At 43.3% G+C, this 20,897-nt stretch overlaps 2 protein-coding genes across 2 annotated transcripts in view; one reads left to right on the top strand and one right to left on the bottom strand.

Moving 5' to 3' along the window:
- Positions 1-20,897, bottom strand: part of LOC134294081 (uncharacterized) — a 183,698-nt gene that overhangs the window by 101,720 nt on the left and 61,081 nt on the right. The window lies entirely within an intron of this gene.
- On the top strand, positions 1,365-6,781 carry LOC134294079 (uncharacterized). Its single transcript, XM_062963939.1, has 2 exons — positions 1,365-3,129; positions 6,358-6,781. Exons 1-2 carry the CDS (start codon positions 1,546-1,548, stop codon positions 6,397-6,399), a joined length of 1,626 nt encoding a protein of 541 aa, XP_062820009.1. The 5' UTR covers positions 1,365-1,545; the 3' UTR covers positions 6,400-6,781.

The following is a 20,897-nucleotide window of genomic DNA, read 5'->3' as shown; positions in this document are numbered from 1 at the left end:
GGTCCAGATCAATCCAGGCACAACCCTAATACCGTACTCATGCATCATTCATTCCACCATAGGTAGGCCTTTGGCATTTGTTTTGCTATCCCATTTCAACAAAATCAAAAGGTTTTGAAACTGTGTGCCTTCAGCTGATTTGTTCTTATTTTTTTAGTTCTCAGATGAACACTGACTCTGTCAAAGCTAGACTCTATTGTCATACTCTGTCTGTTTCTTTCTTTCTTGTTATCTGGCAATATCCTCTGGAAAATATGTCATCAAAATCCTTTTAATTTGTTTCCAAACTAGGCTTGCTGATACAATGGAAGATTTTTCGAACTATGGAATTAAAACCACTCAGACTGAATAGAACATCATTTTCTATACAAAAGTCCCCTTGAGAGCAACTTCAATTCAATTCAGCAACTTGAAATTCACAATTTCTACGTAAATATGTCTTTAGAGGAAAAGTCAAGGTCCTTGAGAAAGAACCTACTTTCTGAAAGAACCTTCTTTCTGAAGGACAGGGGGTACATCGATGGCAATTGTATCACATAGCCTCTAAGGCCCTGGCTAAGTACTATAGTCCTGGCTTAACCATGCTTTTCATGGTTTCAGTTATCTACAATGAACTGCAGCCTAAAAATACACTGGGAGACTTTTACTAGACTGTGGCTTGATTCCCATCCACAGGGAAAATGTCACTGTTCTAACAAAAGGCCAATCAAAATATCCCTCCATTTATAAAACATGGACTATCAGTCTGTTGTGACCTCATTAGACTTGACTATCAGTGCTACCAAGAAAATGTAAGCATTCGAAGGCATTTCTTAGTCTCCTAGTGCAATTCTATTATATGTTTGGGATGAATTTTGTCCTCCTATCTTCTGATTATTTTGTAAGTAACTGCTGAGGAAGCAATGAAATGAACATTTGAAGCAGATCACTTCCCTTGCTTTCTGTGGGGCCACAGGTGAGCAAGAGAGGGAACTTCTCTTTGCCATGGGAAGTATAGCTTCTAAGCCCCCTTTAACTCTGTGGTAGTGGTTAAGTTTAAGTAGTCAACCAAGTTTCAAAAATATAAGATTTTATTTCAGACATCCATGGCAAATCATAGAACATATTCCCTGTTGATAAGGGTGGGTTTACTATATTTCTGTATTGCCTCCCAACCCACAAGGTATCCTAAGACAATAATTGAAGCAATATAATAACAACAAAAATACAATGACACATTCTTTTGAAATCCTAAAAAACCCTAAAATTCAATTTTAGAAAAGTTAAAAACAATTAAAACGGATCATTTTTAACATTAAATATCACATGGAACAGCCCTGTTTTTGTTTGCCAACCAGAAGTTTAAAAGAGATGGGAACACCATATTGTCAGAACCCTGCTACTAGAGCCTGGATGTGGCTCTGAGTTTCAGGGTCACTGACATTGATAAGACACCTGCGGCTCAGGACTCGGAGAAGAAACGGCTGCTGGACTTGGCGGGGAATTTGCGCGGGGTTTTACTGAGCGGGAAGAGACTTTTCAAATGAGGGGGAGGGTATATAAAGGATGGTTGGCCGGAGCCTCCCATTCTTGGCTTTTTTGATGTTCATGTTTCCTACAGTAAAAGTTTCTGGTGATATCACAGAGAGTCTCGTGTGTTCATTCAGGAGCGGCTGTGGTGAGCTGACACTAAGCCAAGAATACGGACACCATTCCGCTGTAGCGGTGAGGTGTAACATGCAAGTGGAGGATGAAGAGCTCTTGGGCGCAGGAGGAGGAAGGTCGGAAAGGGCCACTCCCGAGCCGGACGCTGAGTTCCACCAGCTGGCGGCCCTGGCGTCATCCACCGCTTATGCCCAGCCAAATGGGGTAACCCAGAGGCGTGGAGTGGTGCGGGGAGACAGCACCGGAGGAGAGGAAGGTTCACCTTCCCCAGGCCCACAAAGGATGGTGTTTCTGGAGGAGAGGATGTCGGCGATGGAGACCACCCTGGCAGTGATGTCGAGGGCGATGGAGCGCCTGGCGTTTTTGGCGGAGCCAGAGAGAGGAAGGGAACTTCGGGCTGGCTCAATGTGGGACGTGAGCGTGGGAAGCAGCCAGGGCTTTGCAGACCTCCCAGCACCGAAGGGAAGGGAAATGCGAAAGGAGCCCGGCGCCCGGCCCAAGACCCAAACAAGCCTGACGCGGGTGGAGGAGAGTGACGACGAAGGGGAAAAGCCTCCGAGAATCCCAGCTACGCTCCCAGCTGAGACCCTGGTGCCCCTGGCGAATGCCGGGCGTGGCACAGGGCCAAGAGAAGCAGCAGCGGGGCCCACTGGTCCGCAAGGGGGCTTGCGACGGGCGGAGAATTGGGGATTGCCACCACAGGGACCCCTACCGAGACGAGAGGAACTAAGGATCGAGTTTGGGGGAGAGTCCTCTGAACTGGATTTTTTCCTGACCACGGTGAGGGGCTATATGGAGGACAATGCTCACACTTTCAGAACGGAATCCAGCCGGATACGGGCCATTGGTGCAGTGTTGAAGAGGGGAGCGGCCAGCTGGTACGTTCAGCTGCACGCGCGGCGCGACCCATGTCTGGGGTCACTCCGACGCTTTATGGGGGCCCTGGAGACCCGTTTCCGAGATCCACTGGAGCAGATCCGGGCGAGGGAGAAGTTGAAGACCGTCTCCCAGGGGCAGAGGTCGGTATCTGAGTATGCGGAGGAGTTCCAATGCCTCGCCGAAAAGGTGCCGGAATGGTCTGCAGTAACAAAGATAGAACTCTTCAAAGAGGGTCTCAGGCGGGAGATCCTCTCCTGGGCGGTGCATCGTGATGAGCCTGACACACTGCGCGGATGGATTCAGCTGGCGGGGCGCGTCGAGACATCGCTGGCCCAGGCGAGGAGGCACCGAGGAGGGCTACAGCAGCGGCCGCAGATGAAAGAGGGGAGCCGGAAGGAGGGATCAACCCCAGCCGGGAGGAGAACGGAGCCGACAGGGAACGTGAGCGCCAGCAGGAGTGGCTGCTTCGTGTGCGGCCGGTTGGGCCACAGGGCTGCCGAGTGCTGGCAGAGAAAAGGGGAAGGCGGAGGCCAGCCCAAACCAAGAGCCGTGGCAGGAAAACGCGCCGAGGAAGAACCACCGATGAGGCACCACTCGGGGGGGTTGGTAAGTCAGGACAAAGCTATGATAGTGGTCCCCATTCAGCTGGAAAATGGCAGCAAACAAGCAACCTGCAAAGCATTTGTGGATTGTGGATGTTCCAGGAACATCATCTCCCCTGAATTAGCCGAGGGATTGGGATGCGAAAGAACGAACCTAGAATCCCCAATAGCTTTTTCGCAGTTGGACGGATCCACAGCATCGGGATCGTTAGCTAAGTACAGTGCCGAAGATGTAAAGTGTAAGATAGGGAGTTGGGAAGGAAAGGTGTCATTTGTGATATCACAAATAGCCAGCTATAATGTTATACTAGGCATGCCGTGGCTGGGGCAGGCCAACCCGCAAATCAACTGGGAGGATAAGAGCATGATCTTCAGGATGAATTTGGAAGAAGAGAGCCAGGAAGTTGAGAGGGAGCCGGGGAAAAGGGGGGAGGAAGACTCTATCAGAATAGCAGAACTGGCAGATAAATTACCCCCAGAGTATCGGGATTTTGTGGACGTGTTTGATGAGAAGGAAGCAGACAATTTCCCACCGAAGCGGAGAGTTGAAGTGAAAATAGAGCTAGTCCCAGGAGCAGAGCTTCCCAAGGCGAAAATATACCCGATGTCAGCTAGGGAAAAGGAGGAACTGAGAAAATACATTGATAAAAACCTAGCGAGGGGTTTCATAGAGCCTTCAAATTCCCCTCTAGGGGCGCCTGTGTTGTTCAGGCGGAAAAAGGACCAAACGCTGAGGCTCTGCATTGACTACAGGGGCCTAAATGCAATCAGTACTGTAAATAAATACCCCCTACCCTTAGTGAAGGACTTGATCGCCCAGTTATCGGAAGGACAGATATTCACTAAATTGGACTTAATTGAGGCCTACCATAAATTGCAGATCAAACCAGAGGACAGGTGGAAGACGGCCTTCTCCTGCGCATTCGGATTATTCAATTATCGTGTGCTCCCCTTCGGTTTGTGCGGGGGAGGGGCCGCGTTCATGCAATTAATCAACGAAGTATTGCATCCATTGTTGTACAAGGGAGTCTTTATTTTTTTAGATGACATATTGATAATGTCTCGAACTAAGGAGCAACACGTAGAACTAGTCAGGGAAGTCCTACAAAAGTTGAGGGAAGCGAAACTGTATGCGAAGCTTGCCAAGTGCGAGTTCAATAAAGACCAGATAGACTTTCTGGGGTATAGGATTTCCTCCCAGGGAGTGGCGATGGACCCTGCGAAGGTGGAAGACGTGAGGGGGTGGGAAGCCCCCAAAACACGGAAGCAGCTGCAATCCTTCCTAGGGTTCGCAAACTTCTATAGAACCTTTATCAAGGACTTTGCGCGCCTCACTTTGCCATTAACGGATTTGTTAAAAACTAAAGGCAGGGGAGAAACAGCCAAAGTGAAGGCCCCAGGGGCCAAACTGACATGGACAATAGAATGCCAGGAAGCTTTCGAAGCCCTTAAAAAGCGTTTTACTGAGGAACCTGTCCTACAGCACCCTGATATGTCTAAGGCCTTTGTACTACATTGCGATGCGTCAGACCGGGCATATGGGGCAGTTCTGCTGCAGAAAGACGAGGGGGGGAACCTGAAACCATGTGGCTATCTGTCAAAAAAGTTTAGCGATACAGAAAAAAACTGGCCGATTTGGGAGAGAGAAGCCTTAGCGATTCTAAAAGCACTAGAGTGCTGGAGACACTTTCTGGAAGGAAGTGGAACACCGTTTGAGGTGTGGACTGATCATAGAAATTTACAGTATCTGAGATCCCCTCGTAAACTATCAGCGAAGCAAATTAGATGGGCCCAATATTTCAGCCGTTTTGATTTCAGACTCAGATTCTTCCAGGGGAAACATAACATACTCGCTGACGCTCTCTCTCGGATGCCTCAGCACGGGGGAGGAATTCAGGAATCTGAAGGGAGCCTGTTCCTAGATAAGCAGTGGGGCCTGGCAGTACTAACTCGAGCACAAGCGGCCAAAGAAAACAAACGTACTGCCATTTCCACGGGGGGAGGAGAAATATGGGAGGAAGAGTTGAAGCGAGCGTATGGAATGGACAAATGGTTACAAACTAACAAAGAAAAGGGAGAATTGTGTGGGGATTTGGTGTTTGTAAATAAGAAATTGTATATTCCTGAATGTTTAAGACGAGAAATGTTAAGGAAGTGCCACGATAACAAGGGTGCGGGTCATCTAGGCCCCACCAGGACTATTAAACTGTTGGCCAAACAATGCTGGTGGCCCGGAATGAGGAAAGACGCCAGGGGGTACGTCACGCAGTGTGAATTATGTGCAGAGGGAAAAACACCACCGGGGAAGCCCCAGGGGCTATTGCAGAAGGTGGTGGAGCCCATGAGGCCATGGGAATGCGTGGCCATGGATTTTGTAGGCGAACTACCCCCCAGCAGAGGCCACAGATACATTTGGACAATATTGGACCTATTCTCAAAACAGGCACACTTTGTGGCCCTGCCAAAACTCCCCTCGGCTGAAAAACTTGCTGATTTGTATGTGAAGCATGTATATCGCCTACATGGGTGTCCCGACAAAATAATTAGCGACCGGGGAGTCCAATTTACTGCAAAATTTTGGGGAAAATTCTTACAGCTGTTAGGAGCAGAAAGGAACCTGAGCTCGGCTTTTCATCCCGCAACCAACGGGGGAGTCGAACGCACCCAACAAACACTGTGCCAATTCTTGAGGATGTACACCAATTATAGACAGGATGATTGGGCGGACCTTCTACCGTTTGCTGAGATGGCTTTTAACGGGGCCGTACATTCGGCCACAGGTCGTGCCCCATTCGAAATAGTATACGGACAGGAGGTGGCACCTTTCCCCAGGCTACCCGAGTGGAAGGAAGGAGAGGGCCAGACCGACAAGGAATGGCCGGCCAAAATTAAGCAAAGGTGGCAGACCGTGGTGGAGGCATTGCGGGAAACACAAAAGAAGTACAAGCTCTTTGCAGATCGTAGGCGCCGAGAGGGGGACAAATTGGGCGAAGGGGATCTGGTTTGGCTGAGCACAAAAAACCTGAAATTGGGGTTCCCATCTAAAAAATTGGCTCCACGCTATATAGGGCCGTTCAGGGTAGCAAAAAGAATAAACGAAGTGACCTATGAGCTGAGGCTACCCAAGGACCTAGGAAAGGTACACCCGGTATTCCATTGCAGCCTGTTAAAAAAGTATAAAGGAACTCTGGACAGCGGAGAACAATAGTTGTGTTTAATCTTTTCCTTCCAGGACGAAGGGGAGGAGGACGCCATGTCAGAACCCTGCTACTAGAGCCTGGATGTGGCTCTGAGTTTCAGGGTCACTGACATTGATAAGACACCTGCGGCTCAGGACTCGGAGAAGAAACGGCTGCTGGACTTGGCGGGGAATTTGCGCGGGGTTTTACTGAGCGGGAAGAGACTTTTCAAATGAGGGGGAGGGTATATAAAGGATGGTTGGCCGGAGCCTCCCATTCTTGGCTTTTTTGATGTTCATGTTTCCTACAGTAAAAGTTTCTGGTGATATCACAGAGAGTCTCGTGTGTTCATTCAGGAGCGGCTGTGGTGAGCTGACACCATATTATTATTATCATCATCACCATCATCATCATCTTTATTTATATCCCAACTTTCTCCCAATGGGGACTCAAGACGGCTAACATTTAGCCACACAAAACAGTTTAAAAAGAGCAATACAAAAGTTTAAAAACAAATAACAACAGTGTGGTAACGACAGAATTAAAATACAGCAAATACATTAAAATGGCCTTTACAACCCATATCCCACCCATCCCACCCACTTTCCCCAGAGCCTCCCCTTACCCTTCCACAAAAGCCTGTTGACAGAGGAAGGTCCTGACCTGCTTGCAGAAGGCCAGCAGGGATGAGGCCATTCTGGTTTCTCTTGGGAGGGAGTTCCACAGCCTGAGAACAACCACCAAAAAGGTCCTCTCCCATATTCCCACCAAGTGTGCTTGAATGGGTGGTGGGACTGAGAGAAGGCCCTCCACAGTAGATCGTAGATGTCTCCCAGGTTCACATAAAAAGATGTCGTCCTTCAGATAATCTGGACGCGGAGCCACATAGTGCTTTGTAGGTCAAAACTAGTACTTTGAATTGTGCTCAGAAACATGTTGGCAGCCAGTGGAGCTGTTGCAACAGAGGAGTTGTATGCTCCCTGTGGCCAGTCCCAGTTAGCAGCCTGACTGCTGGTCTTTGGACAACTAAAGTTTCCAAGGACTTTTCAAAGGAAGTCCCATGTAGAACACATTACAGTAGTCCAACGGGGATGTAACCAAGGCAAGTACCACCGTGGCCAGATCTGACTTCTCCAAGAATGGGCACAGTTGACGCACTAGCTTGAACTGTGCAAAAGCACACCTGGTCATTGCCGATACCTGGGCCTACAGGTTCAGAGCCGAATCAAGGTGTATTCCCAAACCGTGAACCTGTGTTTTCAGGAAGGGTGTGACCCCCATCTAACACAGGCTAACTCTCTATTCCCAGATCAGTCTTACAAGTGACTAAGAGCACTCTGTCTTGTCTGGGTTAAGCTTCAGTTTGTTTGCCCTCATCCAGTTCATTACATCTACCAGGCTTCAGTTTATCACAGGAATTTCTTCCTTAGAATTAAGTGAAAAGGAGTGATAGAGTTAGGTGTATATAGAGGGCACCACACTCCAAAACTCTGGATGACCTCTCCCAGTGGTTTCGTGTATATGTCGAATAGCATGGGGGGCAGCACAGAGCCCTGAGGGACCCCACAGGCCAGTGGCCAAAGAGTCAAATAGACACCTTTTGGGAACATTCCTCCAGGAAGGAACAGAGCAACTGAATAACAATATCTTCAAGCCCTATCCCAGAAAGGTGACCCAGAAGGATACCCTGGTTGATGGTATTGAAAGCTGCTGAAAGTCCAAGAGAACCAACAGGGACATGCTTCCCCTGTCTAGTTCTCTGTGAAGGTCATCCACCAAGGCGACCAAAGCTGTCTCTGTCTCATAACCAGGCCTGAAACCAGACTGAAATGGATCTAAATAATCTGCTTCATCCAAGAACCCTTGAAGGTGCAAAGCCACCACATGCTCCAGAACCTTGCTTAAAAATGGGAGATTGGAGACTGGTCTGTAGTTGTCCAAATACAGAGGGGTCTAGGGGAATCCTTTAAGAAGTGGTCTTACCACAACCTTCTTAAGGCCTGTGGGGACCCTGCCCTGATGTAGAGAGGCATTCATTACTTCCCTGACCCACTCCACCAGTCCCCCTCTGGCCTGCTTTATGGGCCAGAAAGGGCTTGGATCAGGTCTTCGATCAGGCCTACATTGTTGTGTAACTGGAACATTAGCCAGATGATCCACAGATGCTTCTCATCAACCTCTAGCCACTGTGTAACCATCTGGGGTGTGAGGTAGAGAAACAGCAGGAAAATGGTAAGTCTTTAGGGGAGGTTTAGCAGAGGAAGATCATTAATTCTTCCTTCCACAAAAATAACAAAAAAGACATAACACAAGCAGATGTCTACAGATGTCACTAACAGGACACTAACAAGTATTCCAAATCTGGTATGATGTAAGCATAGAGTGGAGAGGCATGAAAAGTTTGAACAAATGCAGCTAATTCAAGACAGAGAACTTTTCACAACTGTAAACACACAGTCACACAAGCATTTTTAGCTGATCGTATCAGTGGTCCTTTCAGTGGATTTCAGTGGTCTTTTAGGACTTTAAACATGATCCTTTTAAAGATATGTGAAAAGCAGAAAATACTCAGTGATCATTTATCAGTGGAGTTGCTGTTCTCTCTAAGTGGTCTGTTTATCTCCCGATTTGACTTTTAAAACTGATAAAATTGTCAGAAGGGGCAGGAGAGTCATCTTAAAAATCCCACTCAGACTCTTTCAAAACCTTGTTCCAAAGCAAAAGGGGATTGCAATAAGATATCTTGCCAGGGGGACTGATTTATAATATCTGGCAAAGAGAACAGCAACCATTTCTCATCTCAAGTTATTCAACAGGCTGAATCTGAAAGGATTTGAAGCTTAAACTTCCTGGTTGGTCACTTGGAAAATGTGCCATATATTATTCTATGGCTTCAGGGATGTTGTTTTGCTCCTCTGGGATGGTAGAATTTATCAGTTCCCGTCTGTCCCAGCTACTGTATGCAAGATGCTGACAAGTTTTGAGTTACATTATCAAACTCCAGCAGGTTTGTTGCTCTATACAGATGATTGATGGCAAACAAGAAGCATACTTCATTTGTGTGTGTGTGTGTGGGGGGGGGGGGGGGGTTAAACTGTTTTTTTTAATTCTCTGTTCCTACATTGAAGTATGTAGTAAGTGTGTGCTGGTCATAACTGTAATGCAATTGATGGATCTGAGTTATAGGTAATGATTGCTGCTTCTTGCCCAATGTTGGGTGCAAAATCAACAAGGGTCTCGGAAGCCAGAAAAACAGTTCTGGGGGCAGCCTGTGCAGTGCACTGTAAAGAAATTATGCAAGATGTACAGCCCCACATATTTTTATCCCACTGATTGGCTTATTTAAAAATTGTGTTGTCGAAGGCTTTCATGGCCAGAATCACTGGGTTGTTGTGAATATTCTGGGCTGTATGGTCATGTTCCAGAAGCATTCTTTCCTGATGTTTCACTCACATCTATGGCAGGCATCCTCAGGGGTTTAGCACAAAACTCAGAATGTATTCACTATCCCATTGACATGGAAATAACAACAATTCAAAGCCATCAAGCTATGCTATCACAGGTTGGTTTATATCCTCACTATTAAGCCATTTGTCAGCTGTGTTTTTACTCCTAAGTTCCTCTGCACAGCAAAGTTCAGAATAGCTTGAGCCAAACTATATGCCTTCATGTGGGACTATTGAGTAGGTAATATGGCTTGCAAAAAACCACTATAGACATGGCTGCATATTTTCATCTTTTTCACAATGCTCATAGAAGCATTGGCCAAATATATTTTTTTCTGCCTGAAGAAGAATATACCCTATCAACTCTATTTTAAATCAAGGTGCATGGCACCCAAAAGAAGGCATCTTATTTTGCTGCTTGAGAGACAAAAAAAAAGAACATTTTCCCTACCTTTGGGAGAAATGAGAGAGAAAAGAAGGGAGGGAGGAGAAAATTTGTTTAATAGAAGAATCAAAAAATATCTAACATCAAAAACTTATCAAAAATACTGCAAATCAGAAATATTTACTAATTTAATGTGATTTTTAACATATGTACCAGGATAACCTTAATCTATCATTTGCCTATCCCTAATATATTTGATATGCTACAATTATTGTATAATCTATGATCAGGTAGAGAAAAGAGTGCATTTTGAACTGCACGAAAAAGGAACATTGCTCAAGTTGAATTTTTTAAAAGCTTTCATCAGACCTCATCTATCAGGTCACTCAAGAGACTTTTCTGGCTCCAACTATACCATTAATATCACTCTGTATTTATGTTTTTGGACAGTCAATGACACACTAACATTTCATCTTCAGAAAACTTTAAGGAAGGTTGACTTAATTCCTTGAGAAATGGATCATTTCATCTATAATTGCAGCCCATCTGAAAGGAAAATCTTATTAGAGTCAATTGTCTCATGGTGTATACATACAGTAGAGTCTCACTTATCCAACATAAACGGGCCAGCAGAATGTTGGATAAGTGAATATGTTGGATAATAAGGAGAGATTAAGAAAAAGCCTATTAAACATCAAATTAGGTTATGATTTTACAAATTAAGCATCAAAACATCATGTTATACAACAAATTTGATAGAAAAAGTAATTCAATACACAGTAATGCTATGTAGTAATTACTGTATTTACGAATTTAGCACCAAAATATCATGATATATTGAAAACATTGACTACAAAAATGCGTTGGATAATCCAGAACGTTGGATAAGTGAATGTTGGATAAGTGAGACTCTACTGTATTAGTAAGTGTGATGCATTAGGCAGAGCTAGAAAAGGATATTATTGAATGTTTAAACCAAAAGAGTTTTTCAAGAACTTTTTAAAAAAGAGAGCAATTGTTTTCTTTAATAATGGGAGGGTGGGAAACACAATTCCTGTGCTCTGAAGCGAATATACTCTACAGTGTGCAGTCATTTTCTGAAAAGACTTTTATCCGTCGTTATTCTAATTAGCTGAAAATTGAAGGCATGCTCTTTAGTCATATTATTAAGTTGTAATGGAACAAAAGAGGTAACTGTGGGTAACTATAAAGTCATTATCAACTCAAAAGAATTCATATAAAAGGCCTCCAAATTTTGCAGCGAGTAATTTGTTTTCTATAGGTAATATTTTATTATCTAATAAGCAAAACACCATAATGCCAACAGGATAGGCAACTGTGGGCATATAAAGGATTATAAGAAAAGTGGCACAAGTAGTTAATGGGGAAAAGTGGGGAAAAGTGTAGCGAACCATAATTTTTGTTGACAATGGTTCAAACAGAATGGTGTGGATTGTACACAATGAGCCACCTCTTGAGTCTAAAGTTGTTGAACAGGAAGGAATGAGATTTTAATTTGAGTTTCTTTTTCCCAAGGCATTTTCCAATTTTGTAAATGTCTTTATCACTGGGATATTTATAAAATCAGTTTAGGAGGAAACTAAAACAGAGAGAGTCCATGGCTTTGACTACTTAAAGTATGGTCTTGATTTCCTTTATACAGTATCATCATATCCACGGATAATACATTCCTGGACTTTGCACCGATACACAAAACCATAGATAACAAAAAAACTCTACTGAAATTAAAAAAAAAACTTGTGATTTAAAAATACCATAGAGTTGTACTGGAAATAAAAAAAATGAGGTGACATGTTTGATGCGCACATAAACCTAAGTTATTCATGTTTCTCTGTTGATGGAAAATGTTAATCATTACAAAATCAATAAGTAAATTTGATAAAGGTTGAGTATTCAAAGCCTCACCTTTTGGTGGGATATGCTGGATTTTTAATTGTGGAATAATTGTTTATATATCATTAGATACCCTGGAAATGGGATTGGAGATATTTTTAAGATAATGCTTGTAATAATTTTATGTGCGAATAAGCAAAACTATCACTCTCTCAGCCACCCCCTGTGGGATACTCGTTTATGTACCCAGCATTACCCAGACATGCATTTTCTAATGCCGTTTGTTAAAATACTCACTGTAAGCTTTACAGTTTTATACATTGTCCCATGTATACCAATATAATGAGACCTCTTATATGGGTTGGAATTCCCATTAACTCAAGACTGAGTCACACTACAACTCTCATAAGCTTCAGATGTGGCTGGAACTCTAATCAGTCTTAGATTTGGCCAGCTGCAAATTCTGTCAGGTCCAGATCTGTCTAGCTAGAAATCCCATCATCCCCAGATTTAGGCAGACTGAAAATCCCATTATTCCAGATTTGGATTGATTGGAAATGGCAATGATGCAGATCTCCAGTTGTGGTTGGACTCCAACTCCAATAATTAACAGCAATTTTGGTCCGGAAGCATCAGGTCATGTAGGAAAGCCCACCATTGCCTCACTGTGCTTGCTTTATGGCAGCATTTCTCAACCTGGGGGTCGGGACCCCTGGGGGGCTGGGGGGGGGTGTCAGAGAGGCCATCAAAGACTATCAGAAAGCACATATTTCTGATGGTCTTAGGAACCCCTTTGGCCTGTCCTCCTCTTTTTTATTGGAAACAGGCAGTGAATCCTCCCACTAAAAGCCCTCCTCCTGATGTGATTGGACGGCCTCTCAGACAAGGGGAGGGCTGTTTCTGAGACTCCAAGTGGGGAGGGGAGAGCACCAAACTCTTCCAGTATTTTCTTTTGGTCATGGGAGTTCTTTATGCCAAGTTTTGTTCAATTCCATCATTGGCGGAGTTCAGAATACTTTTTGGTTGTAGATTAACTTAGATCCCAGCAACTACAACTCCCAAATGATAAAATCAATCCCCCCATTCCTAACAGTATTCAAATTTGGGTGTATTGGGTATTTGTGCTAAATTTGGTCCAGTCAATGAAAATACATCCTGTATATTAGATATTTACATTAAGATTCATAACAGTAGCAAAATTACAGTTATGAAGTATCAACACAAATGTTATGGTTGGGGGTCACTACAACATGAGGAACTATATTAAGGGGTCACAGCATTAAGATGGTTGAGAACCACTGCTTTAGGTGTATGCAAAATTTTGTTTCTAATTAGTAAGTTGTACCTAATTTGTTAAGTTTTGTATATACGAACAGATATTAAGAAACATGGGGGGGGGCAAAAACTTAAGAATTAAAACTCACCCAATACTTTTTCATTTGAATTCTATAAAGCTCAGAAGCCTATCAAAGTCAGTTTCATTTTTAGCACAAGTGAGGGAAGCCAAAAAGGTTGCCATTCCTCTTTAAATTAATGGCCTCTCTCTATGAAGAGAGGAAAGAAGCAGGGTGTGACAAAGCTGAGTGAAAGAGACTGAGAGAGCACAGAATTCTGGAAAATGTAGTTTAGGAAGGCAAGGAACCCTATGGCAGAGAATTCAAAAGATCCTGCCCTAAACTACATTTTTCAGAATTCTGATCAGTATCAGAAAGCTCTAATTAGGATAGGGGAGATATTTTCCCTCCATAGCAGCAGAGTTCCAAGAAATTGTTAAATCTGCAAAGACGAGAACTGACTAATACTTTTCTGTGCTGGACTGCAAAGAAACCCCTAAGTGGAAGTTCTATTGGTTAATGTGAGAGACATTCAAAGAGATAGCTGTTGTAGCTTTTAAAAAAATGTTTTTGTCATTTTTTTAAAAAAAAATCCCCAAAATCAGTAGATGTGTGAATATTTCTGAAACTTGGGAGAAATGATCCCGTGTTATCTTGTGTCATTGTACAGAAAATTCAAGGAGATAGCGCTTGCAGTTTTTAAAAAATGTTGTTTGTGAAAACTTTGAAAATTCCCCAAAACTCCATGAATAAGTGAAACATTCTGAAACTTGATGGGCTAACAGTGGTAAATGTGTTCTATTATCATAGCAAATTTCATGCCAAGAGCTCTAACAATGAGGGAGAAAGGCTCCCCTGAAGTTTCCCCATTGGCACAATTACTAAACGGAAAGTAACGAAAAGTTGTAGACCCTGCCCAATTTTGGAAACACTTTAGAAACAATTTTTCCCCACCCTCTAATTTTGTAATGAGTATTGAAACTTTTTTTCATTGATCGCACAGACCTAGCCTGCTTGCAGCAGGTTAGATTGCAAGACTTCTTCACACTGCTACATTTATTGTTAAACTTTGAGAATCATTAGCACAAAATGAGTGATGGCCACAAACCTGGACGGCTTTTGGTTAGCCATGGTTCTAAGTCACAAAATTTATAAAACACTTCCAATGTCACTACAATGTACCTCTCAATGCCAGTTCATGAGCTAGGGCCTTTTACCCTACACAACTCTACCCCTATGGTTCTGCTTTAACTACCATGATTGCATTCGATGGAATTCTGAAATTTATAGTTTGGTAAAAGTCACCAAAGACTCTGGCTAATGATTTTACATGTGCTTCCCTCAACTGTCAATTCCAGAATTCAGGAAGATGGTCAAACGGCAGTTAAAGTGAAATGATGGTGTTATATTTCTGTCATTTAAATGGAACTCTGGTGATCATGGATCATATTATTCTTCCACCAGAACCTATTTAGTTAGATTAACAGCATGTATTCCTATACTCACATACAGTACAGACTAGAATGTAATAGCGCTTCCAGACAGTGCCAAAATTTGCACCAAAGCCAGTTTTAAAAACTTGCTTTGATACAGATTTGGATCCCCACTCCCACCAAAAACAAAAACAGGCTTTTCTTGGGGGGGGGGGTGCTACATGCCATCCCAATTAAAATTGGGATGACATACAGCCCCCCCCCCCAATTTACCCCCCAAAACAAAGTAAAATGTACCTGGCTACCACGTTAACTGCCATGGCTCAATACTATGGAATCATGTGAGTCGTGAGCCTTCTCTGCCAAAATGTGCCCCAGGTTTCCATGGCATTCAGGCATGGTTGTTAAACTAGTGTGTCAAACTGCATGGATTCTAAAGTGTAGATTGCTCCCTTAGTTGAATACTGAGGCGCTGACTAAATGAATAGTAGCCACTAGCCACCTTACTACCTGGGGCAAATCGTGGAACCTGCCTCCTTCTCCTGTGGATTTGCTACAGCATAGATCTGATTTTAGGACCACACCACCAAACTGCACAGTTACTGCTTTTCAGGAGAAAGGGCACATGGAAAGCAACTTGCCTTTCCCCTGCCCATTAACTTTTCCTGCCTTTCCTCCCTGTTCCTGTCTTTTTTGTTGAAGAATGGGAGACCACACAAAAGGCTGCATGGCAGAGCATGAAAGGAACATTCTGATAAGAGCTTCACATTGTGACCTGGAGAAAGTGAGGCTGAACATAAAACAAGAAAAGGGAGACCATAATGACAGATTTTATTTTGTCACTAAGAGTCCCTTGAAGTTGCTCATTAATCTTTTAGACAAATCTGCCATGTTAAAGCACAGCTCTGGAATAATAAAAGGCCGCTGGGCAAAGTACAGGAAAAAAGTTGAGCCTTTCACAAAATGATCTTTGTTTGGTCTAGCCCCAGACATTTTGCTGCCTGAATCAGGGCAACACACTACGCTCCTACCTCTACAAAGTTGCATTACATATTACTCAAGTGGCCAAAAAGGTCACAACACATTAATAGTGATTTTATAACTAACTGTTTATTATCTTTTTCTGAATAATAATATAATAATAAATATGGTACATGAGATGTCTGATGTCCCAGCTACACTCACCATATAATTCAAGTCAAAGCAGTTTAACTGCATTTTATGAGTCCGCACTTTATTTTTTTTTGTGTCAGGAGCAACCGGATTTGCTTCTGGAGTGAAAGAATTGGCCATCTGCAAGGACATTGCCCGGATGTTTTGATGTTTTACCATCCTTGTGGGAGGCTTCTCTCATGTCCCTGCATGGAGCTGGAGCTGATAGAGGGAGCTCATCTGCGCTCTCCCCAGGTGGGAATCAAACCTGGCAGCCTTCAGGTCAGCAACCCAACCTTCAAGTCACAAGGCTTTTATCCCCTAGGCCACGGAGGCTCCTGTGAGTCCGCACTGACCATATAATGCAATTTTAAATTGCATTATATGACAGTATAGATGGGGTCTGTCTCAGGTCCCATCTACACTGCCATATAAAATTCAATGTGGATTATCTGATTTATCTAGATTATATGGCAGTGTTGCTCCAGCCTGGAATAAGGCAGTACTTGTTTATGTTGATATTCAGAGATAAACAAGACTCAAATGTCAGAGACAGAACGCCAGCAAGTAAAACAAAACTCAGTTTATTGAGGTTACAGAACTAAAAACGCCCGTAGGAAACAAAGAACAGGGCAAACACTTGACTTCAGTGTGATAAGTAACAAAAAACAGCTCAGTTTGAGCTTAAACGGTTCAAAGGGATAAACCGGGTTAAACAGAAGTATAATCTGGATTAAATCAAAAGTGCTTACTTCAGCCTGGCAAACAATGCAAACAAAAGAGGATCAACAGGAGTCAGAATGTAAACAACAGACTGGTAGCAGATTCCTCTCTGCTACTCAGAAACAGCAGGAGAATAAACCAGGCTTGTTTATTCCTTCCTGCAGCGAGCGAAAAGAGTGGTCGTAGTCAGGATTCAGTTTAGGGTTCAGCGGCCAACGATATCCAGGTCCAGGCACAGCAGTCGGGGTAACGGCAGTCAGCAGGGTCCCAATCCGGTCCAGAGGTCTACAGCCAAGCGTAGTCGTCAAGAAATCCAAAGGTCTCACCGATAGCCAGCAGAAGGGATAATCCGGAATCGAAGTCAGTCAGTCCAGCGTCAATTCAGTGCGAGTAGGTATTGCCCGTCAAAAAGACGACGGAGGTCAAGCTATCGAGATTAAACACAAGTTGCACATAGAAAAACCCCGCACAGTTCCTCCCTCCGTCGATGCCCAGTGTCCTTGGTAAACTTACGTATCCAGTAACGAATCACACCCGTCTTCAGGAAGTTCCCCAACAAAAGCCCAAGCGTCCGTCCAGATTACCTTGCCCAACGCAACTAGACATTGGTCCCAACCCCCAATTTATCCCAGTTCAAGCTCATCATCGCTGTCAGCTGCCATCCCAATTCCAGGTGCCCCAACATCATCATCCTCATCAGAGCTTAAGCACCTTTGACTACGCCCCACAGCATCCCCAGCTGTGGATCCCACTCCATCCCTCCAGCCAGTCCATGGGTCTGACCCTGCAACCCGCCAATCACCTCCCATGCTTTCATTGCCTGTTTCCCCAACACCCAAATCCTCCCTCACACGAGTCCATTCCATGTCGTCCTCCTCCGAGCTGGCCATCTCTTCTTCCAAACCCTGAGAAAAACCCTCAAATGAGTCCTCATCTGTCGGGTCTGTAAACAAATCCCGGAGCCGTTTCCTTTCACGCTCCTCGAAAGAGTCTGACTCTCGAGGAGTCTTATGACCCCTTCTTCTATTACCGGAGCCCGAAGGCTCAACCATAACATCAAATGGTTCAGTATTAATTCTGAATGTACATGTAGTCTTTAGAACAGTGGCTGTTTGGAAATGGAGCCAGTTTTTAACCTCCAACTTGATAGATATTTCTATTTTTCTACTTTCTTGTTATTTTGATCTATATATACTTCCTATTTCACTTACATCATACTATCTAGATTTTGTTTCTGTATCAAAGGTTCATAATGACTTGTATTTTTTTTATTTATCTCTCACCCATTGTCATTGCATTTAATAATAATAATAATAATAATAAAACTTTATTTATACCCCGCCACCATCTCCCCAATGGGGACTCGGGGCGGCTTACATGGGGCCATGCCCAGACACCATACAATATAACAAAATAAACAGCAAATCATAACACAATATAACAGTGCAAAATCATCATATATATATTACAACACAAATCGGAGAAAACAATGAAAACCAGGGCAGGCCACATGAACACTTAATTAAAAACTCAGGAGAGAGAGACATAGGAATAAGGGAACAGGGATATAAAATGGTGAAGCAGTCTAAAGGATAAAATCCAAGGGGAATAACCAGAGTGATATATTACATTTACTCCCCAAAGGCACATCGGAAAAGCCATGTTTTTAGATCTTTCTTAAAGGCTAACAAGGTGGGGGCTTGCCTAATCTCAGTGGGCAATGAATTCCACAGTCGGGGGGCCACAGCAGAAAAAGCCCTCTCCCTCGTTCCCACAAGACGGGCCTGGGACAAAGACAGTGGCGAAAGGAAGGCCTCCCCGGATGAACGAAGGGAACGAGCAGGTTTATGGTAGGAGATACGGTCACTAAGGTAGGTGGGTCCCAAACCATTTAGGGCTTTATAGATGATGGTCTGCACCTTGAATTGGGACCGGAAAGTGAACGGCAGCCAGTGGAGCTCTTTAAACTGCATTTCCACTTGGATGGGAATTTTTTTCCCCATTATACAATTCTAATACTAGTGGGGACCAAAGAAAGGGTTTCTAGAGAGTTTCTTTCAGGGTATTCTCCTTTTCTTCCCCAAAGACTTCTTTCAGAGTAGCTCCTTGTATAACCACATGAAAGTGCTATAAACATTATAGTGTTTCCTGTGGGAACAATTTAGTGGTGACATTGCCTTGGGAATCGACATGCACACGCACAGAAAACCACAATAGTGTTTTTATGTAACAACAATAAATACTAGCTTTGCTTAAGAGGATCAGATAGGCATCTCCTGGGATGCCATCCTAAAAGATATAGAAGTTATCACAAAAAATGGACAGTCTGTCTCTATCTATCTATAGCTATTTATCTATCTATCCATCTTTCAATATCTCTAAAGCAATTTCATCAACAGTTTTGAAATAGTCAAACTAGGTGGAATCATATAACAGGAAAGCAGTATGTTTATACACATATAGATCCACACTCTTTTCCCATGAACACTTTTGTTATTTTTCTATTTCAAAAGTACTGATGAACCTACTTTCAATGGATACAATGATATTATCAAGTAGGTTTGGGCCTGGATCAGTTTGATCGAAAGTGATTTGTTGTATTTGGCGGTCCATTTCATGTAATTCCCTCGAAAACAGAACAGGGAAGAGGGAACCAAAAAGCTGGGCAAAATGGATCAAGAGAGCCGGATTTATCAGCTACTAGAGAGGATGGAGTTAAGTCTGCAATATATCTGACCAGGGGTCTTCTGCGGGGCTCCTAGAGAAGATGAGATTATCTGCAGTGTCTTTTCTCCTTCCTCAGCAACAAAGTGTCCATTTATTTTGGGAAAGTTCCCTAGGCTCCTCCTCCAGGGAGGGACCTGCTGGGAACTCACTTTCCCAGGAGCACTTGCATGGGGCGGGCATTGAAAAGTCTCTGAGTTCCTCTCAGAGCATGATGGGAATTGAAGTTTTACTCTCTGTGTGTTTCTCAGCCAATAAAAGGCCTAGCTGTGTCCATGCTCTTATTGGCTGAGAATGGACACAATCAATGACTACCCTGTTTCCCCTAAAATAAGACATCCCCAAAAAATAAGACCTAGTAGAGGTTTTGCTGAATTGCTAAATCTAAGGCCTCCCCCAAAAGTAAGACTTAGCAAAGTTTTTATTTGGAAGCATGCCTGCCGAACAGAACACCAGAGCATGCAGGATTGGTAAATGTACATACCATAGAGTGTTGTATATGGAAATAATGGTAGTAACAAGAAATTCTTGTTGAGATTCACAGTTTGTCCGGTTATGCTGGTTTGTGATGACAACTACTGTACAGTATATAATAAACATTCATTTTTTTGTTCGACAATAAATGTGAATTCTTCTTCATGGAAAAATAAGACATCCCCTGAAAAGAAGACCTAGCACATCTTTGGGAGCAAAAATTAATATAAGACACTGTCTTATTTTCGGGGAAACACGGTACAATTTCCAGAACCCATTCTTGCGGTTTGTCTTACTTTAAAAATGTTATGGTAAAAACTTAAAATAATTCTAAAAAATCATTAAAGTAGCGAATTGTTCCAAAACTTGGCAGACCTGCAGTTGTAAATGAGATCTAAAAGTGAGGTAAGTTTCATGCTGATAGGCCTTAAAATGACTGAGGACTGAGCCTGTAAAGTTTCCCCATTGTCGCCAATGGGCCAAAACTTTGCCGGAAGAAACGGCAACGGTCCTCCCAGTTCGAGTAACTTCCCGGCAACCAGAATGAGTTAGCCAAAAATGGACCCTGAAATGGCATGCCTTTTGGCCAAATTAAATAAGCCTGTTAACAAGCACTATGCAAGGGGATAGAATGGTTATAAATACGGTAGGAAAGGTCTTCTGATTTATGGCTTGTTTATATGGGCCAAAATTCATGTACTCACCACAAATGGATTACTGGAAGTCTTCATGACACATAGTGGCCTCTACTGAGTTTTGTTTTTTTTGCCTATACTCTGGCTTTATTATTATAAATAAAGTATTTTATACTGAGAGTATTTTATACTCTCAGTATTATACTTAGCACTTTAATGACTACGTCAGTTGGGCAACTACCCCTCCCTGATGACTCTGACATATTTTGCACTTTGGCCCAGATCTGTGATTTTCACCCATGTTTTTAACACCTTATTTTGTATGTTGACCTTTTATGACCGTTTTTGTCGATATTGTTGTTTTTATTGTTGTGTGATTTGCTTTATTATTTTGCTTGCTTTTATATTGTTGTGTTTGGGCATGGCCCCATGT

The sequence above is a fragment of the Anolis carolinensis genome, chromosome 1 (genome assembly GCF_035594765.1).
Source record: "Anolis carolinensis isolate JA03-04 chromosome 1, rAnoCar3.1.pri, whole genome shotgun sequence".
NCBI classification, from domain to species: Eukaryota; Metazoa; Chordata; class Lepidosauria; order Squamata; family Dactyloidae; genus Anolis; species Anolis carolinensis.
This window is presented reverse-complemented; position numbering and strand designations above follow the sequence as displayed.

Bases quoted from the DNA above. Each gene is read 5' to 3' on its own strand.
- LOC134294079 (XM_062963939.1), top strand. From the start codon at position 1,546: ATGGTTGGCCGGAGCCTCCCATTCTTGGCTTTTTTGATGTTCATGTTT. The intron at 3,130-6,357 runs GTAAGTCAGGAC...TTTTCCTTCCAG, and splicing joins GGCACCACTCGGGGGGGTTG to GACGAAGGGGAGGAGGACGC.